The sequence below is a fragment of the Aristolochia californica genome, unplaced genomic scaffold (genome assembly GCF_029961685.1).
Source record: "Aristolochia californica isolate CCGP_79_NKW_82.1479 unplaced genomic scaffold, dmAriCali1.0.hap1 SCAF_3, whole genome shotgun sequence".
Classification (NCBI taxonomy): Eukaryota; Viridiplantae; Streptophyta; class Magnoliopsida; order Piperales; family Aristolochiaceae; genus Aristolochia; species Aristolochia californica.
The window spans coordinates 26925075-26945608 of record NW_027181992.1 but is presented as its reverse complement, the minus strand read 5'-3'; the positions used below and the strand labels follow the sequence as shown (position 1 = coordinate 26945608).

The following is a 20534-nucleotide window of genomic DNA, read 5'->3' as shown; positions in this document are numbered from 1 at the left end:
AATGCAATAGTAAGTTATCCCACTGAATTCTGATGGATCACAACAAATGATATCAGATTTCTAATAGGCATATTCTACACAGTTTTACGAAAATTTTTGAAACACATTTGATCAACTTATTTTAACTCTACTAATGTTAACCACATACTAAGAGGAGTAATTTGAAAACCACGAACAAAAATCAAAAGAAAATTATTGTTAAGACATAAAAGAGTCGTCCCCCCCCCCCCCCCCCCCCCCCCCCCCCCCCCAAACCTAAACCTGACATAGTCCTCAATGGGGAAAAGTAAAAAACCACTATAACGACTACAAAAAAAAAAAAAAAAAAAAAAAAAAGTCCCTCAGGGCTCCTAAATCCATAGGTGGGACCATAGGTGTTTGGTCATCAACAATAATACCAAAAAGTCAATAAAGGCCCCCAGAAATGATACATAGTCTCTCTCGAAGAAGGTTTACTCGTATCAGCCGTACCCGTAGGTAATCATCCGTAGATGAAACCGCTATCCCACATCACACTTTGGAGAAATCTCCGTGTGACTGGCCATTGAAGGCAGCAGGAATCACGCGCTGAACACAAGTCCTTAAGTTACTCACCATAAGGTTTTCATTCAAAACTTCAAGATCGAACTGGTCAATCCCAGAACGATTGTTTGAGTACAGACCTCTCAAACTAGGGACCAAAAGTCTGGTCATCGACTACCGGAACCATTTATGCTCTCAGCTGGCAAGAGAGTATGAATAAACAAAAAAAAATAATAATAAAAAAATTAAAAAATAAAATAAAATAAAAATAAAACTGTAATGTACAAAGGGATAGAAATGTGGGGATTGCCCACAATGTGCTAAGTTTATAGTCGTAAGCAAGACTCTGACGCATTCAAGATGAAATGACAGGTTCCTCCAAGAAAATCACCATCACCTCCTCTGGTGTGGGACATTCTCAAGATACGGTTTGAGCCTCTGACCGTTAACTTTGAAGCTCGACCCGTCTCCGTGATTGCGGATCTGAATAGCGCCATGAGGAAACACCTGTGTAACTTCAAATGGACCGGACCACCTGGATCTTAGCTTCCCTGGAAACAAATGCAATCGTGAGTTATAAAGTAAAACATTCTGCCCAACAGTAAAAGATTTGCGAAAAATAGATTTATCATGTAAAAGCTTTGTTCGCTCTTTATACAGTTTGGCATTCTCATAAGCATCATGACGTATCTCCTCCAACTCATTCAATTGCAACTTTCTCTCCTCACCCGCTTGAGTTAAATCAAAATTTAAAGCCTTAATGGCCCAATAAGCTCAATGCTCAAGCTCAACAGGTAGATGACATGCTTTGCCGAACACTAGGCGAAATGGAGACATCCCAATCGGAGTCTTATAAGCGGTTTGATAGGCCCATAAGGCATCGTCCAATCGAGTGGACCAATCTTTCCTATCAAAGTGAACCGACTTCTCCAAAATCCGTTTGATCTCCCTATTAGAGATTTCCACTTGACCACAAGTTTGCGGGTGGTACAGAGTGGACACCCGATGAGTGATGGAATATTTCTTCAATAAGGTCTCAAATGCTCTATTACAAAAATGAGATCCCCCATCACTGATGATCGCTCTCAGGGTACTAAACCGATTAAAGATATTTTCTTTTAAAAACTTTACCACCACTTTGTGATCGTTTGTCTTACATGATATAGCTTCAATCCATTTAGAGACATATTCAACAGCAACAAGAATGTATTGATAGCCGAACGAGACAGGAAAAGGACCCACGAAGTCAATACCCCACACATTAAACAATTCAACAATAAGAATGGGGTTAAGAGGCATCATGTTCTTCCTAGACAAACAACCAATTCGTTGGCATTTATCACAAACTTGACAAAACTCATGGGCATCTCTAAATAATGAAGGCCAATAGAAACCACATTGCAAGACTTTAGCCGCTGTCTTTCTAGCACCAAAATGTCCACCACATGCGTGGGAATGACAAAATTCAAGAATGTTGGCAAAGTCTTGCTCATGTACACAACGCCTAATGACTTGGTCAGAACACACCTTGAACAAATAAGGGTCATCCCAAAAAAAATGTTTGACTTGGGAAAAGAATTTCAACCTATCTTGTTTACTCCAATAATCAGGAATCTTATGAGTTACAAGATAGTTGACTATGTCAGCAAACCAAGGTAACTGGGATACTTGGAGAAGTTGTTCATCAGGGAAGGAATCATTTAAAGGAAGGAATCCTTCCTGAGGTACTACACAGATCCTAGATGATCAACAACAACATTCTCACAACCCTTCTTATCTCGAATCTCAAGGTCAAATTCTTGCAATTGCAAGATCCATCTAATCAAGCGAGGTTTAGTGTCCTTGATGGATAATAAGTACTTCATAGCAGAATGATCAGTGAACACTATAACCTTTGACCCTAACATATATGATCTGAATTTGTTCAAGGCAAACACAACAGCTAGCAACTCCTTCTCAGTGGTAGTGTAATTCAATTGAGCATCATGAAGAGTGCGGCTAGCATATTGAATGACACAGGGCATTTTATCCGTCTTTTGCCCCAAAACAGCCCCCAATGCATAGTCAAAGGCATCACACATCAACTCAAAAGGCAAAGACCAAATAGGGGGTTGGACAATGGGTGCAGTGGACAAACATTTCTTCAGTGTCTCAAAAGCATGAATACAAGCATCATCAAAGGCAAAAGCAACATCTTGAGCAAGTAAATTCGTCAAAGGACGAGAAATTTTGCTAAAGTCTTTAATGAAACGCCTATAGAACCCAGCATGGCCAAGGAAAGAATGCACCCCCTTCACAGAAGTAGGTGGTGGCAGATTGGCAATTAGGTCAACCTTGGCTTTGTCCACTTCTACACCCCGCTCAAACACTACATGTCCTAAAACGATTCCTTCTTTCACCATGAAGTGGCATTTCTCCCAATTCAAGACTAAATTAGACTTAATGCAACGGGACAATACGAGTGAAAGATTGTGCAGACATGTATCAAAACTAGAGCCAAACACAGAAAAGTCATCCATAAAGACCTCTAAAAATTCACCAATCATGTCAGAAAAAATACTCATCATGCACCGTTGGAAAGTGGCAGGCGCATTGCATAAACCAAAAGGCATGCGTCTGTAAGCATAGGTGCCAAACGGACACGTGAATGTGGTCTTTTCCTGGTCTTCTAGAGCAATGGGAATTTGATTGTAGCCGGACTATCCATCTAAGAAGCAATAAAAATTGTGGCCTGCCAATCGCTCTAGTACCTGATCAATGAAAGGTAGTGGGAAGTGATCCTTCCTAGTGGCGGAATTAAGTTTTCTATAGTCAATGCAGATGCCACTTGGTGGTAGTTCTTGTGGGAATCAATTCACTATTCTCATTTTTCATTATCGTTATCCCCCCTTTCTTAGGGACAACTTGAATTGGACTCACCCAGGTGCTATCGGAAATAGGGTAAATGATTCCTGTCACAAGCAACCTGATGACTTCTTCTCTCACAACCTCCAGCATATGGGGATTTAACCTACGTTGCATCTCACGTGAGGCTTTAGTCCCCTCCTCCAAATGAATACGATGCATGCATATGGAGGGGCTAATCCCTTTTAAGGCATCAAGAGTCCACCCCAATGCCTCTCTGTGTGCTTGTAAAACTTCAGTCAATTGTTCCTCTTGTTCAGTACTCAAATCAGAGGAAATAATGACTGGTAATGAGTTCATGGGCCCCAAGAACGCATACTTCAACGTGGGAGGAAGTGGCTTAAGATCTAGGTTGGACGTTTCAAGATGTTTGTCCAAGTCAAGAGGAAGATCCTGTGGATGATCAGTTGTGATAACCTCATAAGCTTCCTCCAACAGAGGTACAAAATTGAGTAAAGAATCAACCTCTCGGAAATATGTTTCCTCATCAAAATAGTCCATGTCGAAAGATGTTATGCAAGATTCAAAAGATTCAAGAGTGGATTCGTAATCAAGCATAACAATTTCTATCTTAAATGCAGGACTCAGATCATCAGACTCAAGTGGGTGGTGCCCGGCATTAAATACATTCAATGAGACCTTAAAATTTCCAAAAGACAACTCCAACTCATCACTTTTACAATGAATGATAGCATTAGATGTGGCTAAGAAGGGACGTCCTAAGATGACAGGAATTTGGTTGGTCACATTGACTACTGGTTCTGTATCAAGAACAATGAAATCAACCGGGAACAAAAATTTGTCCACTTTTATCAAAACATCTTCAACTATTCCTCGTGGTATCTTGACAGAACGGTCAGCTAGTTGAAGTGTGATGGGAGTAGGCTTCAATTCCCCCAAACCTAATTGCTGGTACACAAAGAAAGGAAGCAAATTCACACTTGCCCCTAAGTCAAGAAGAGCTCTTTGGATGGTATATTCACCAATGACACATGAAATTGTGGGACATCCAAGATCTTTAACTTTAGGAGGAGTGTTGTGCTTCAGAATTGAGCTTACATTCTCAGTAAGAAAGACTTTTTTGTTAACATGTTGTTTTCTCTTCTGTGTACAAAGATCTTTCAAAAATCGGGCATAGGCAGGGACTTGCCTAATAGCATCAAGAAGTGGAATGTTAATGTGAACCTTACTAAACAGTTCCAACGTTTCATGCATGCTATCTCCTTTCCTAGGTGGGCCCGATAACCTCTGCGGATAAGGAGCTAGTGGGACTTGGTTAGGGATCTGCTTGGCTGTTGGTGGAGAACTTGGAGGTTCTTCACCCAATGATGTGTCCCCATTGTCATCCTTTGACTCCTTAGACTTAGTGGTCCCTACCCCATTGTTCAACTCACGACCACTCCTAAGGGTGGTTATGGCTTTGGCTTGCTCATGGTGGGGTTTGGAATTCAAACCACTCTCATGTGTGCTTTTGGGGTTAAGAATGGTTTGACTCGGGAGTCTATTTTGTGCTTGTTCACTCATGTGGCTGGCCAACTGACTCACTTGCATTTCAAGTTTAGCAATGGAGGACTGTGTATTCTACATGAATAATTGAAATGTATCCTCAAGTGAAGGTTTTTGTGGAATCAATGGCTGTTGAGTGAAGTGTGGGCGCGGAGCTTGGGGTTGAGTAAACCCTGGAGGACCCCCAACCTGTGGGCCCTTGGACCATGAGAAATTTGGGTGCCTAGGCCAACCCGGATTATATGTTTCTGAAAAAGGATCATTCCGGTTTGGTCTATGAAAATTCTGGACTGCATTCAAGTCCTCAATGAGCTCTGGGTAGGATGAACTAGATGGACACATTTGTGTGGGATGAGATGAACCAGAGCATATGGCACAGACAGTAGATGGGTTAGGAGCAGGTGAACTCTTAGACACCATAAGGGCATCAATTTTTCTAGTCAACCCCTCAATCTTGGCCATGAGCATAGGTGTTTCACTAACCTCGTAGAGACCTCTTTTGGCTTCGTGGGATCTCCTATCAACATTAAATGACGAACCCCATTGCTGAGATTGATCACTCAACGTTTCAAAGAAGTCCCACGCCTCACTAGCACTCTTACCCATCAAACTCCCACCACTCGTTGCATCTACCATGGATCTAACCTGGGGGTGTAAGACCTTGATAAAAGTATTGCACTAAATGCCATTTCTCAAACCCATGATGCGGACACCTACAGATCAAATCCTTCCATTTCTCCCAAGCCTCATAAAAGTGTTCACCCTTCTGTTGCATAAAGTTGGAGATTTCTCTCCTGAGGGCTGTAGTTCTCTGAATGGGAAAGTACTTGGATAAAAATTTTGTGACTAATGTGTCCCATGAAGTAATGCTGCCCACCTCCAAGGAATTAAGCCAAGACTTGGCCTTATCCTTAAGTGAAAATGGAAAAAGTCTTAACCGGATAGAGTCATCTGAGAAATTCTGGAATTTGAAAGTTGCACAAATATCTAAGAATTCCTTGATGTGGTAATATGGGTCCTCCTTCTCCAACCCATAGAATGTAGGGAGGAGTTGGATCACACCCGGTTTCAACTCATAACTGGCGGCAGTAGTGGGTGGCAATATAATGCAAGAAGGTGAGGTGAAGTGGGATGGGATAGAATAATCCCTCAGGGTTGTACGGTCACCTGCTGCAGGTAACTGTAATGGTTCACCCTGATTGGCCATGGTAGCTCCTAACTTGACTTCGGGTGTTTTCCTACAAATATGTTCTACCTCTTCAATAAAGGGAGCTAATGGTCCACCTAGGGAGCGGCGCCCGTGCATAAAAACACAAAAAGAAACAAAATGAACTATCAAATTAAGCTAACAAACTCACTACTAAAAATATGAACTAACTAGAAGAAATAAAAATAATTCCATACAAAATCACCAAGCTAAAATTATGAAAGCAAAAAATAAAAAATAAAAATAAAAATAAAATAAAATAAAAATAACCCCCTGGTCCAGGCTACATCAAGATGAATTTCGAAGGCAGTTCCTTCGGCAACCTTTGTTTGGCTGGCTATGGTGGGGCCTTCCATGACTTGGCCAGTACCTAGCTTTTGTCCTATTCTGGTCCTATGCGCATAGCGGATTCCACTACTGCTGAGCTTCAGGCCTTTCGTGAGCATTTCTCTGGGCTGTTCCACATCGTGATCATCGGATGGCTCTCCTCTCTCTCTTCCCTGCCATGGCGTCACTGGGATGTTTACCATTCCATTTTGGACATTCTCCACTTTATTACATGTATTTGGTATCATGTTCCCCATTTTTCGAATTCTGTTGCAGACGGTTGTGCTAAGCAGGGGGCTTGCCTCCATGCTCCTCTTGTAAGGAGGAGGCCCGCCTAATCTTGTTTTTGTTTTTGTTTTAATGAAATCTTCACTTTCTCAAAATAAAAATAAAAATGGAGTGTGACGATTAAGTTGCTATCTTCATTACAAGCAATCTTGTATTTCAAGAGAGAACTAGAGATATAAAGTTTGGTTGTCATTTTATCATAGATGCAGTTATGCTAGAGAAGTTGGTAACTCCATATGTGAAATCTTCAGAATAACTTGGAGATGTGTTTACCAAGCTTTTGGGAAGACGTGAGCATATGTCTTTCTGTGACAAGTTGGGTTTGTTTGATATTTACTTTCCAGCTTGAGGGGGAGTTAAAATACCAGTTCAGGGTTATTTTGGTCTTTTCTCATATGTTTTATCTTAGTTTATGTCTGCTAGCTAGATAATGGTTTCATATTCTTATGTTTCAAATTTCATTAAAAAAAGAAGTGTATTCTAGGTTGTAAGTTTTTGTAACTAAGGGCATTTTTTGTTATTTATGTAATTATTCACTTAAAATCCCTAATAAAAGAGAGGAGCAATGCAGCCAAGGCTGCTTCCTTCTCTTCTCTTTTTCCATTTCTCCCTCTCCTCTCTTCCTCAAATCACTTCCTCATGCTGTTATTGCTGAAGAAAGCTAAAATACATAGCTAGAGTACAAATACAAACCTTAAATATGTTAAGTGAGGCATTAACTAGCTGCTTTTAAGTTGATGCTGATGCTTCTGCTCTACGTTTCCACATTTTTAATAAACCTTATCCATAAGACAATTTCATGATTATAATTTACTCATTCAGGAATGTCTTAAACTTTCTCATGTTTTAATTTGCAGATTCAAGCATGTTACAGTCACTAGTTTTTATTTGGTGATGGGCGCTATGACTATAACATGGATTTGTGACAAAATATCAGAAGCTGGATTTGGTAATACTTGGAAACTGTTTAATAAGTATCTTTCTCCTTTCATTAAAAAAAGTATCTTTCTCCTTGGGATGCTATTAGAGATATTCTAATGAAAATGTTTCGTCCTAGTTTATTCACTCTCTTTAGATCTTTCATGTTCTAATATTCTGTAGTAGTGGAGCAATTTTTTTTTCCTGAGAATATAAAAGAAATGCCACACTTCTAGTCTAATTATGATGGACTGTTTGAATGGAACTTTAGTTTATGAATTTAGAGCTTTGCACTTTGTCGGAGAAACTCTCTTTTATAACGTGTTTAGGTTGTATCAAAATCCAGTTTTCTTCAGGACGGATCATACTGTTATTGTTTGTGGACCACATTTCTGGTTGCAAACCTTGAAACCATATAATCTGAGCATCAATGATACTTTCACCTCCGAGATCGTTTGTGCAGCCTTTAAATAAAAATAAAATGCTTATTATGTTATGGTGACAGTAGGCAGCCTATGCACTTAGTCAACTAATTAATTGGTTACTTAATATTTGTGCCTATTTTTATGTTTCCTTGTATTGGCTGATTATATTTCAGCACAAGATAAGCAAAACTTGATTCAATTTGTTACATATTGCAAAATGTGAATGATCTCTTAGATACCGATTTAGATGCATTAAATGATTCTAGAGCACTTTTAAGTCTAGCATTGGGTGGAGGACTGGTTTGTGCTCTGTCCCTGAAAATCATTCTGCTGTGCTGCAGTTGTTATTTTTGTTGTTAACTAGTTTGAGGAGCATCTTCTTGTGGTGCCCAAGAGAAAAATACTTGTGGTGTTGGCTTGAGGGGGATTGAATTTTCAAGTGTTGTGCTAGTAAAATGTGGATTTGTGTAAGTTTAAAAAAAATGTGCTTTTTAATTTTTTTTGACAGGATGGTCTAACTTGCCTATCTTTAATTTTCATTTTTTGCAATTTTTGAATGATGGCTATTTTTTGCAATTTTACAACTAATGATAAATTCTTCTTTTTTCCTGGTAAAGACACCTGTTAATCTTAAAGTCCCATATCTCTAGGCAAGCTGGTGAGAAACTTATAAGAAGGAGAAGAGTATAAGAGGAGAGGGAGGTTGTGGAAAGACAATTTTGAGATGAGGATTGTTGATCTCGATTTCTCGATTTTTCCTTTATTTATAACTCAATATTTTTGTCAATACAACCTGCGCAGTTTCCTTGTTTTAGTGGTAATAATATCATGGTGATACAACTTTGCTAATCTAAGAAAAGTAGTAATGTAATCTTTAGCGTAATAAGGACTTTAATAGTTGGACTGAGACATTGCCAACTAGCTGTTTCATAGATATGTTCTCTAGCTACTTTTAAAAGGTGTGGAATCTGTTACTTTCTCTAATATGTGATGCCTTTTCAGGTCAAGGTTCATCTCTCATTATATGTGCTGGAATACTGACTGGTTATACAGATACTCTGTACAAAATGTTCTCTCAGCTCTCAGGTAGGTGATGAGGTCTGTCTTTCAACAGTTTCTTATCATAAATTTGGTGGTAAGTGATTATAACACTATGTCACCTTCTTGCAGGAAGTACTGTCAGTTTTTGGCCATTTATGACTGCAGTACTGGGCATTTTCACTGTAGTTACCATGTGGACAGTGCTTGTTACTGAAGGTTGCAGGAAGATCAAGCTGCAATACTATGGATTTAAGCTTGCTTCTGCTGCAAGGTCAGATCTGGAATGAGTGGTTGACATCTTCTAGCACAAGTCTTTTGACTTTGACTTGCATAAACATGCTTCATTAGATCTAATTATGCTGTAATTGTTTATAATCTCTCACTTCTTTTTTCTTTTTTTGGGATAGATCTGATTCTCCAATTACTGAGGTGGAACCTTATATACCTTTCAACATTAATCCAGCAGGAATGCAGCCTGTACTCACCACTACCTATCTCTTGGCATTTCCTAGCATCATGGCAAGGTTGTAACTGTTTACTTTACCAGACATTTTGGGTGAGCTGACATGAGGATGCACCACTGCTTACTTGAATTTACTATTCAGAGGGATTATTTGATCTTGGGGTGTGGGCTGATTTTGGGGGGAGGGGGGGGGAGGTGGGGAGATGATGGCGCATTTTAAGTCTCCAGATTTTGAGAGGTAGACAAAAAAGGGTAGTCCAATCTTATCCAAACCCCCTCCCTGTACCCCTTTCTCCTCTCACTATCTGTTAATTAATCAATTGAATTTACTACTGGAGACCTATCATTTAGTTCCATTAACTGCTACATGCATTTTGATCCACAACAATGTGAGAATACACCCCAATATAATGGTCTTTTTCCTTTTATAGCTTTTACTTTTTCAAATTCTAATATGGAATCTCTGTTGGCAGTCTTTTTGGTTCTTCATTTTGGGAACACATGAGGGAGATACTAAACCCAGATAGTTCCATTGGTGCACAGCCATGGGTTTTCTACTCCATATATGCATTTTTTGTCTTTATGTTCAACATTTTTGACATTGTAAGTGTCTTCTTTACTCTGTACCCATTGCAAAGCATGTTCCTTTTTTCGGTTAGATATTCCTCCTTTTACTAGTGTAGAATCTACCTCCTTTGAAGTTATTCTCTCTTTCATGCTTTTAACAACACTTTAGTCTTCATTCACATAAATTCTATCCCTTCATTCAATGAAAAATAACAAGTTTAACCTAGATTAGGTTGTTTCATGATTAGTCCCATCTAAATGGACTTGCTAAAACATGATATATCAGAAAATAGCCTCCCACGTACCATGTGTGACATATAAGTGCAGTAATATTTTGAACACCCTTTGATCTACTGGACTTTGCATCATCTATTATATGAAGGGTTCTGACCGGATGATGCTTGTACTGGATTCTTCTTTTTTTTAGTGAAAATTACACCTAGGCCAGGCAGATGTGTAGTTTACATTTTTTTATTGGGATAATTTTACTGATAAACAAAGATGAATAGATTGACTGCAAATGAGGGGTATGTGCAAGTTTTTGGTAGAAAAAGGCCACATGAAAATTCAGTACCTGTACTTGTAGCAACACTTCGTTCAAAACAGATACTTCATAATGGTAATGGTATATGTTATTTCTGTAACAACGATGCCTTCTGTGCAGGCCAACTTACCCAAGGAAATAGCTGATTACATGACCAAAATGGGTGCCAGAATACCAAACATAAAGCCTGGGCGAACAACAGTGGAGTACCTGACAAAGATTCAGGCTTCAACTCGTTTCTGGGGTACTTTTTTTATTAAAGAATTTCACTAAAGAACATATTGACTTCCTTTAATCTGTGCAACATTTATTTGGAATAACCGGTGATGTCACACTTTGATTGTGTATAATAATGCAGGCGGGTTATTATTAAGCATTTTGGCTACATCATCTACCATACTTGATCACTATTTGCGACGTGCCAATGAAGGGCTCTCAATTGGATTCACATCAATCCTAATTATCGTATGTCTTTGCACTCTTATTGGCAGTTTTTGTGGCCTCCTGGTCTGTGCACTTAATTATGATATTAGTCATATCATGTTTACCATAGTTTGGTGATTGTAGGGTACTTCTTTTCACTAAAATAATGTGCCCATGGCCTACATTTGCCTCCATCAAAGAAAGTTTCCATCTACGATAATAGTAATATTTTTTTTTTTTAAATGGGCAAAATTTTATTAACCAGAAAAAAAGGAGAACAACACACAGCTAGCAGCAAACAGAAAAAAGAAAATACAAAGATCATTAAAGGACAATCAAAAGCCCGGATTGCTAGTGCCCCAAACTGGCAAGCTGATCTGCAACAAAGTTGGCGCCTCTCAGAATGTGGGACTAGGTAATGCTCATGCCAGAGGACAGGTCCTCGATCTGAGTGAGCACTTGGTCAAATCTCCTGCTACATGAACAGTCCCTTTTGGCCCATGAGATTGCACTCTTTGTCATTCTCCACAGAAACTTCCCACTCTTGGCGGAATGGGGAAGGAGCTATATATAAAATCAGATGTGGAGTTCGGGATGCAGGGAGATAATCCGAAGTGTTTCTAGGAGGACCAGATTTCACGAGCAAATGGGCAGAGGAGCAGGTGATTCGTAGTTTCTGGCTCACCATTGCAACAAATTATTAATGGACATACCTCTTCTCTGCAGTTGCTCACAGGTGAGAATTTTCCTCGTTAAAAGGCACCAGGTGAAGAACTTGACCTGATGGGAAGCCGTGACCTTCCAAGCAATTGTTGGGCAGGCAGATCGTCATTCAAAGAGCTGCTGAGCAGATAATAGCTAGAGGATACAGAGAATACCCCAGAAGTGGCAGCCGTCCAAATTATGTGGTCAACCCCTGATCCTCTTACGTACACCCTATACATGTTGTTGATTGGAAACTACATTTGATCCATCTCATGGTCCAATAAAGGCCGTCTAAGAATTAAATTCCATCACCCACCATCAGAAGGATCATACAATTGGCTAACATTGAAATTCAGTAGCAAGGCTTTGCTGACAAATCCATGTATCTTCCCAAAAAGCTAGAGCCAGATCTGATGCCCAGTCTCACATTCTGCAAAAAACTTTCCAATGTGGGGGCAAATTGCCTTTCAAATGGTAGATGCCTGCCTGTTTCCTTTGACCGAGAGTAGAAGGGGAGTTTCCTGCAGCTGATATTTTTCATACAAGTTGACGCCACAAACATGCAAGAGCAGCTCCAAAGCGCCACACCCACTTCATCAGAAAAGCATCAATCATGGTTTTAATCTTTCAGATTCCCAGCCCTCTTGTCTTTCTTTAGCAAATAAACCTCCTGCCAGTTCACCAAATGATATAGCAGTGTCCAAGGCAGCTCTCCATAGAAAGTTCCTTTCAATGGCCTCTATTTTTTGTTCATCAGACATTGGACAGGGGAGGAGGTAGAGGAAGAAATTGGGAGAGGAGATTGGAAAGGACAATAGTAACACTACTATTCGAGATTGGAAAGGACAATAGGATGATCTACAAAAACTACTATTTTGTTTTAGCGTCTCCACACTTTCCATGGAAGTTCTCTTTTTGGTTGGAAAGGACGAAAGGTCCATGTTAGTATTATATGTGCTATCTAACACAAGCCAGACAATAAGGAGATACACAAGAGGCCTTGGTTTTCACCCTTGATAGCATGTTTCTTCAGAATCTTGATAGAATACTTTTTGAGCAGGATTCTATTAACTTTCCCTTCATGCAGCATGTCACTTCTAATAGATACCAGGCTTTGTTGCAATTAGCTGAAATGTTTGTGATGTTCTTGTTGTCCAGCTGCATTATGTCTATTCCTCCTATATGCTCTTGGATTATTCCATAGAAAAAGATCTTAGATTACTTTGTGAAGCAGTTTATCCACTACAGGTTCATGAGTATTAACGTTGCAGGTGGGCTCAATTGTTGAACTGAGAAGATCGTATCAAGCATATAATGTGATGCCAACCTTGACTAAAGTCTTAAGACAGTACGGTGTATAAGTCTGGGCTATGTGCATTTAGGTACCAGAGAACTTACCTCATTGCCTGCTTTTTCTTATTGTGATGTAATTGTTCTTGAGATTCTTGCTCAAAATTTAAAGATATTTAATTTATATTGCAAGGTCAGATATAAATATTCCTGTTTTACCTACAATTTTTTATTCAGATATAAATATTCCTGTGTAGACTTTCACTGTTTCAGGATGAGGCAGTTTGACAAGATATTTTTATCCGAGTTTGAAAAAAAATCAGAAGCCATCATGGACATCATCATGGATATCAACAGAGCCTTGTCCATGTTGTAGTTGGACTATTTGTGGTGTAACTTCCTAGTGAATGATGGAGATCAGCATGATGCTTGGGCCGCTGGAGTTGGTCATATTGGAGACTTAAAGACTTAAAGTGGTCTCAGATAATGTGGATACATCCAGTACCTGAAGTGTATAAAAGGAAGCATGTTGATATAGCGCCTTAGTTAGCAGTTTTTAGGTTGCAAATGACTGGGATCAATGCATTGTAATGTCTTTTGCAGCGGAAAACCAAACATGTTTGAGCTGGTCTATGTGGAAATTGCACATTACTCTCAATGGCGGCTTTGTAGTATATTTCAATTTTTTCCTATATGTTTGGGGTGGGCAATTTTAAACTGGTTTTCTGTTTTATTCAAGATGAATAATTAGCCACCCACTACATTCTTAACTTGATTCAATACCACATGGTTCCAGAAACACACACATCTAAGAGTATTTAAAACCTTTTCCATCTTAGTGTCATTGATGAGGAACCAAAAGACAGAAAAAGTATCAGATCTATCAATAGAAAATTGAAAAGAACAACTGCCTAGCAATGTTTCACACAACTATTTACAATTCTACACATTAAGAAACAACAGCTGCTAAATGTTTCTGTGGATCACATAACTAAACGAGCATCATTCAAGATTGGAAAACATGTTTATAGTAAGGATTTTATTAGCAAAAGGATTAAAGAGTAAATGATGCATGGAGTTTGCAATATTTCATCTCATTTATGTATGAATTTGATAAATCCACTGTTGATCAAATTATTGTCCAATCCTGACTGCGACAATTCAAATCCACTGTCTGCAGGTTTTTTTTTTTGGCTGAATTGGTAATAGAAATCGGCACATCTGGAGGGTATGAATTTGATATAAGATCATTAAGACTTGAATCCACTTTTAAGTTAAAGCTATTCATGCCATTCCTTCCATCAACTGAAGCATGGAGACAAACCATCTTGGACATCCAGGAGATTGCCAAAATCTAGTTTTCTATTGACAGTGAAAGAAACTGAAAATTTTCCATTCTCTTCAATCTTCTCCAAGCATAAGAAGGCAAAATTAATATCAATCCCTACAAAAGGGTAGTAGCTCAATATATGCACACAATTTTAGACAGATAGAGTTGCAGTCAGACAGAAAAAATAACAAACAAACAGATACATAAATACATAGGAAGATGGATGGAAAGAAAGAGATGAGAGAGAGAAATACATTAGTTTGCAGATATGTGCAAAAAAATTATCAACAAATAGTTTCAGTTATAAAAATAGAGGGCCCTACCACTTATTTTCATTATTGCAGCTATTCACAATAAGAGATGTTGCTGCTCTAATTATGCATCCAAAATGTAGCAGAATGAAGGCGCAACATCACCCAGTAATGGATACCACAATTACACCAGCTAGGTGTGGTTTAATCATGAAAATTTGATGTATCTCATTCCTTTCCATCACTAATTTCAGATGAATGGTTGAGACAAAATGAATTTGAGTCAAGAGGAAGAAGCTTGAATGCTTTACCCATGCCTTGAGGTTGTATTTATATTTGTGAAAAGGTATTTACAATGACTAAAATGCTCTAGGGCTACATAATTCAAAAGGAGAAAAACATAAGAGGACATACACTAGTTTGCATAATTATAATTTTATGCCCTCTCTATAGAAGTTCTCCTTATTTACTAGCCATGCCACTTCTACACATGTGGGTGTTGTCTTAAAAACACTCCCCCTGAAGTTGGTGTAACTCCACTTTGCAAATAATCTTAGTCAATAAACTTGCATTCTTAAAAATAAATTCTAATCTTGTGAAGTTTGAAAAATAAATTTGATTTCCTTGCTTGATCTTGTTCTTGTAATCTTCATCTTGTTTTCATATTGTTCTCCCCCTTGGATATTCTAGTCACATAAAATTTGATTAGACAAATGTGGAATTTGGGAAGAAGCCATAACCACTACAATACTCAACTTCCAATTTGAATTCTTACACGTAAAGAAAATAAGAAGAGGATGCACATCAAATCAATAGAGTAATGAATTTAAACTGACTTGATTCGGCTTGTAGAAACCATCATGATAGATTCTGTCACCTACATCATCCTTCATACTTTTCCTTTTCCTTCTATTTTCCCCCTCAATCTGGGAGATAATGACACTTATCCCAATTTGAAACAAAAAATAGTTGTAGTAATTATCTCCTTCATCAAGGTGTCTTAAGGCTAAGTACTCAATCAAACACAAAATCTCAATAAGTAAAAAATATAGGTGATTTAAGAGTAGAAACCAATTTCAAAGGATTTTGAACAAGTGAAAACAATCACTAAACAGGGTAATGCCTATCACTCAAAATACAACAATAAAAAACTACTAAGGACTACCAGTAAAAAATTTCAATGAATTTAAAAACACCCTTATATATATATATAAATATAAAGGAACCAGCCTAAGCACCTTGACAAGGGGTTGGCCTAAAAGGGTAAATGAGAGTAAAAAAAGAGATGGTAAGAGAAAGGTAACCAAGTAAAAGGGTTATGAGGGGATGAAAGGAAGAGAAAATAAAGACCATAGTAATAAAATTAGAAGGAGACTATAATCGTAGAATTGTAAAAACTACAAACAAGTTTGACCAAATATGACCTCAAAGAATAATTCTCTATGAACATGATGATCAAGGAAACATAAAAAACCCTCCAATAAGAAAGTTTTGAGATAGAAAATAATAATGAAAACATTCTAAAAATAGACTTCTCATATAAAGCAATTACTTTTTAGCACAACTTGACCAATTTAGAAAGAAAATATTTAAAAGAAAATTTTGGAACAAGGCATATTTAAGATACTAATATTTGGAATTTGTAATGAGGAAACAAGACTTTCTAATTAAAAATTTTCAGAATATGTAAAAAAGGAAACTAAACTAATTTAGGGAAAGACTTCTCTTAAGGAAACTAATGCAATGTGATATCCTAGAAAGGAAAATTTTAATAAAGGAAATATACTCAAGTTGGTAAAATCTTGACTAGAGTGAAAAAATAGGAAAATTAAGTCTTTTTCCCACTCTTGAAGAAAGGTCAGAGTTAAATTGTGAAGTCTGTCAACTGAGCAAACACCAGAGGACTACATACTCACCTCATCCAGAACTTAAAAGTGTTGCTGCTTTTCCTTAATTCATACAGATGTATAGGGACCCTTGAGCGTCTCAAATACTTCGTGAGTCAAGTAATTTATTACATTTATTGATGATTTTACTCGTACCACATGGTTATTTCTCTTTAAAGAACTTTCTGAAAAACCATCCATATGTAAATCCTTTCATGCTATGGTACTCACTCAGTTTGGTCAGAAAATAAAAGTACTTCAGTTTGATAATGCCAAAGAATATACTTCTAGAAACCTTGACTTCTTTTGTCAAGACAATGACATTATCCATCAGACATTGTGTGCCTACACCCCTCCACAAAATGGTGTAGCAGAACAGAAGAACTGTCATCTTCTTGAGGTAGCTCACGGTTTATTGTATACCATGAAAGTCCCATACTTTTATTGGTTACATGCCATCCTTATTGCATGCTTTCTTATATATAGGCTACCCTCTTTCGTTCTCGGTCATAAATCCCCATACTCCTTATTGTTGCCTGATGATGATCCTTTTTCACCTCCCTTGAAATTCTTCGGTTGTCAATGTTTTGTTCATATTACATCCCTACAACACTGTAAACTTGATCCCAAATCTGTCAAGTGTATCTTCTTAGGATACTCTCACACACAGAAGGGTTATATTTGCTATAATGCCACTCTCCAAAGGTTACTTGTGTCTAGGGATGTAACTTTTTTTGAAGACTCTTTATATTACTCTAACAATGCTCCTCCAGGTCTATCTTCAGTACCAGCTTATCCTCGACCGGTTGTGCCCCAAACTACGAAATTTGTACAACCCCCAGACATATTGGCTGACACCACGCTTGTTGAGTTTACAGATCCCACCGAGTTAAGTCCATCTTCTCCTGTTGTTTTTGGACAATAATATGATACTCATCCCATTGCCTTGCGAAAAGAACCCAGAACTTGCACTAGGCCCTTTACTTCTCACCACATATCCAATTTTGTGTCTCACCATCGTTTATCTCATTTACGTTGTCAATTTATTTCATCTATCTCATCCATATCAGTCCCATAGTCCTATTAGGAGGCTCTCAAACATCCAAGGTGGAAGATGGCATTAGACGAAGAAATGTAGGCACTCTATGAAAATCAGACATGGTCTCTTGTTCCTCTTCCATCAGATAAGAAACCTGTCGGTTTTAAGTGGGTGTTTATTGTGAAACACAATCCAGATGGGTTTGTTGCTTGCCTTTAGGTTCACCTCGTTGCTAAAGGCTATACACAATGTTATGGAATTGATTACGAGGAAACATTCTCTCCGGTGGCCAAAATGAACTCGATATGTATTTTATTATCTCTGGTTTCTAATTCTTCCTGGCAGGTATATCAACTTGATGTAAAAAATGCTTTTCTTAATGGGGATATCAAGGAAGAAATTTATATGCAACAACCACCTGGATTTGTGGTTGAGGGAGAGTCAGTATGTAGATTGAAGAAATCTCTTTATGGTCTGAAATAGTCTCCTCGTGCATGGTTTGATAAATTTAGCCAAACACTCATACGGGCAGGATTTCACAGATGTTCTGTAGATCACTCTGTATTTATTAAAGACATACCTAAAGGGAAGGGGATTTTGGCAGTATATGTTGATGATATTGTCTTAACCGGTAGTGATCCCTAGGGCATTCAGGAAACCAAGGAAAAGATATGTACAGAATTCAAGATAAAAGATCTTGGACTACTTAAATATTTTCTCGGTATTGAAGTACTAAAGTGCAGACATGGGATTGTACTATCTCAAAGAAAGTATGTCCTTGATCTACTAGAGGAGACAAGAATGATGGGGTGTAGATCAGCAGAAACCCCTATGGACTAAAATAAAAAATTATCTACAGGTACTGGAGACGATGTGGATATTGGAAAATATCAAAGAGTTGTGGAAAAACTCATTTATCTTTGTGTAATTAGGCCGGATATATCATATGCAGTAAGTGTGGTGAGTCAATACATGCACAAGCCACAACTCAGTCACTGGCAAACACTAGAAAGGATATTGCGATATTTGGAAGGAACTCTAGGAAGAGGGCTTCTCTATAAGAACCATGGTTACTTCAACATAGAAGGATTCTTAGATGCTCACTGGGTTGGATCCCCGGATGATAGAAAATCTACTTTGGGATATTGTAAAATGGTTGGAGGGAACTTGGTTACAAGGAGAAGCAAGAAGTAGAATGTAGTTGCAAGGTCTAGTGCAGAAGCAGAATACAGAGCCATGACACACACAGTTAGTGAGCTTATATCGACCAAATCCCTTCTCACTGAATTGGGATTCTATAAAGAAGCTTCTATGGATCCATTTTGTGAAAATCAAGCAGCAATACATATCACATCAAATCTGGTCTTCCATGGGATAACAAAGCACATTGAAGTAGATTGCCATTTCATACGAGAAAAATTCCAAACCAGCATATTCTCCCTCAAACATATATTTTCACAAAGCCAAGTTGCAGACATTCTCACCAAACTAGTCACTCATAAGATCTTGTCCACCATCTGTAACAAGTTGGGCATTTACAATGTTTTCTCACCCCCAGCTTGAGGGGGAGTGTTACAATGTGGGACCCACCATGGTTGCACGAGCTGGTGGGACCCACCATGGTTGCACGAGCTGGTGGGACCCACCATGAGAACATGAGAGGACATGATGAGTCATCACATGAGCTTGCATGAGTTGGAAGATGTGAAGCATGAGCTGGAATGAGTTGGAAGATTTGAAGATCAAGTGGGACCCACAAAGATAACCACAAGTTGGTATCCTTATCACAAGAGTTGGATGATCAAGTTGGATCCACAATGATAACCACGAGTTGGCATCTTTATCATATGATCACGTTCTCATAGAAGAGTTTTAATTTGAGTTATGTTAGTCTTTTAATTATGTTGAGTTATTTTATTACGATAGACTTACCATTAAGAGCTATAGTTTGGATGTAATTAGGAGAATGATAGTTTAATTGTACTTAGACTCTACTAGTTTCCTCTACTATAAATAGAGGTGTTTTTACTCGAATTAATAATAAGAAAATGAAGTAGTTCTCCACTTCTCTCTTGTGAATACTTCCTCTCTAGCTTAAACTCTTTTTCTTTTTTCTTCTTCTCTTCTCTCCTCTCTACCCGAGAGCTCTCTCTCTCTTTCTTTTTCTTTCTCCCTCTCTCAACTTGCTCGAGATTTCAGTAAAGGGGTCCTAGATTCAACACACATCCTCAATGGAAAGAGTCCTTAATGTGAATGTTATATTAGCTTCCAACTTGTTGTCCATAGAGCTTGTAAATTGTATCTTGAATGTTATGAGGATGACAACATCAAGGTTCATCGACTTATGTTCAGGCTTGCCCCATCGGTCGATGTACCAAGGACAGAGTTGAGCTCACTCACTGTCATAGAGATCTCAACCCTCTTGACATAGGAGGTGAATGCCAACTCCTTTCCTTCTTCTTCCACAAGTTTGAGGGTGGAGAATAAAACTTCTGCCAAATTTCGAAAAAAATTCTCCTCCATGCTGAGAATGCGCTCATATGGATCAAAAATCTTGTCAAATTGAGGGAACTCCCTCCAAAAAAATCTCAAGTCCAATGTTGAAGGCATCACCACGCACACTCAACAAACAATTCTATGTATTGGCTTCTTGTGATCTTTGTTCAAAAATATCCTTCCAATCGGGATGTTTGGAAGGGACACTCCATATTTCAAGTCATGTTGTCTGCTTGGTTCACACCATGGTCAATTGAAGGTTGGAAAATTGTATAGAGGAAGGATAAACCCAAGGTAGGAGTTTATGCACATTGAAAGATGGTAGAGAAGGGCATTTGGGCTCGTAGTAGCGTTTGCAGTGATTTGGAGGACAAAATCCACCATGAAACCCACCAAGAACCA

The 20534-nt window shown here is 38.3% G+C and overlaps 1 protein-coding gene and 1 non-coding gene across 3 annotated transcripts in view; both read left to right on the top strand.

Annotated features, from left to right (window-relative positions):
* Positions 1–13888, top strand: part of LOC137959857 (preprotein translocase subunit SCY2, chloroplastic) — a 54097-nt gene extending 40209 nt beyond the window's left edge. The window contains exons 6-14 of one of the 2 annotated variants that reach the window (XM_068807256.1): positions 7612–7703; positions 9100–9183; positions 9268–9409; positions 9546–9662; positions 10075–10204; positions 10833–10956; positions 11071–11177; positions 13112–13222; positions 13404–13888. In XM_068807256.1, the coding sequence (XP_068663357.1) occupies positions 7612–7703; positions 9100–9183; positions 9268–9409; positions 9546–9662; positions 10075–10204; positions 10833–10956; positions 11071–11177; positions 13112–13201 (886 nt within the window). In that variant the 3' untranslated portion in view covers positions 13202–13222; positions 13404–13888. Of the gene's footprint in view, positions 1–7611; positions 7704–9099; positions 9184–9267; positions 9410–9545; positions 9663–10074; positions 10205–10832; positions 10957–11070; positions 11178–13111; positions 13223–13387 lie in introns of both variants that reach the window. The other variant, XM_068807255.1, reaches the window with a different exon arrangement.
* LOC137960700 (small nucleolar RNA R71) lies at positions 5628–5734 on the top strand. Its single transcript, XR_011114250.1, has one exon. It is a non-coding gene; the product is annotated as a small nucleolar RNA R71 (small nucleolar RNA).
* Positions 13889–20534: the final 6646 nt, after the last annotated feature.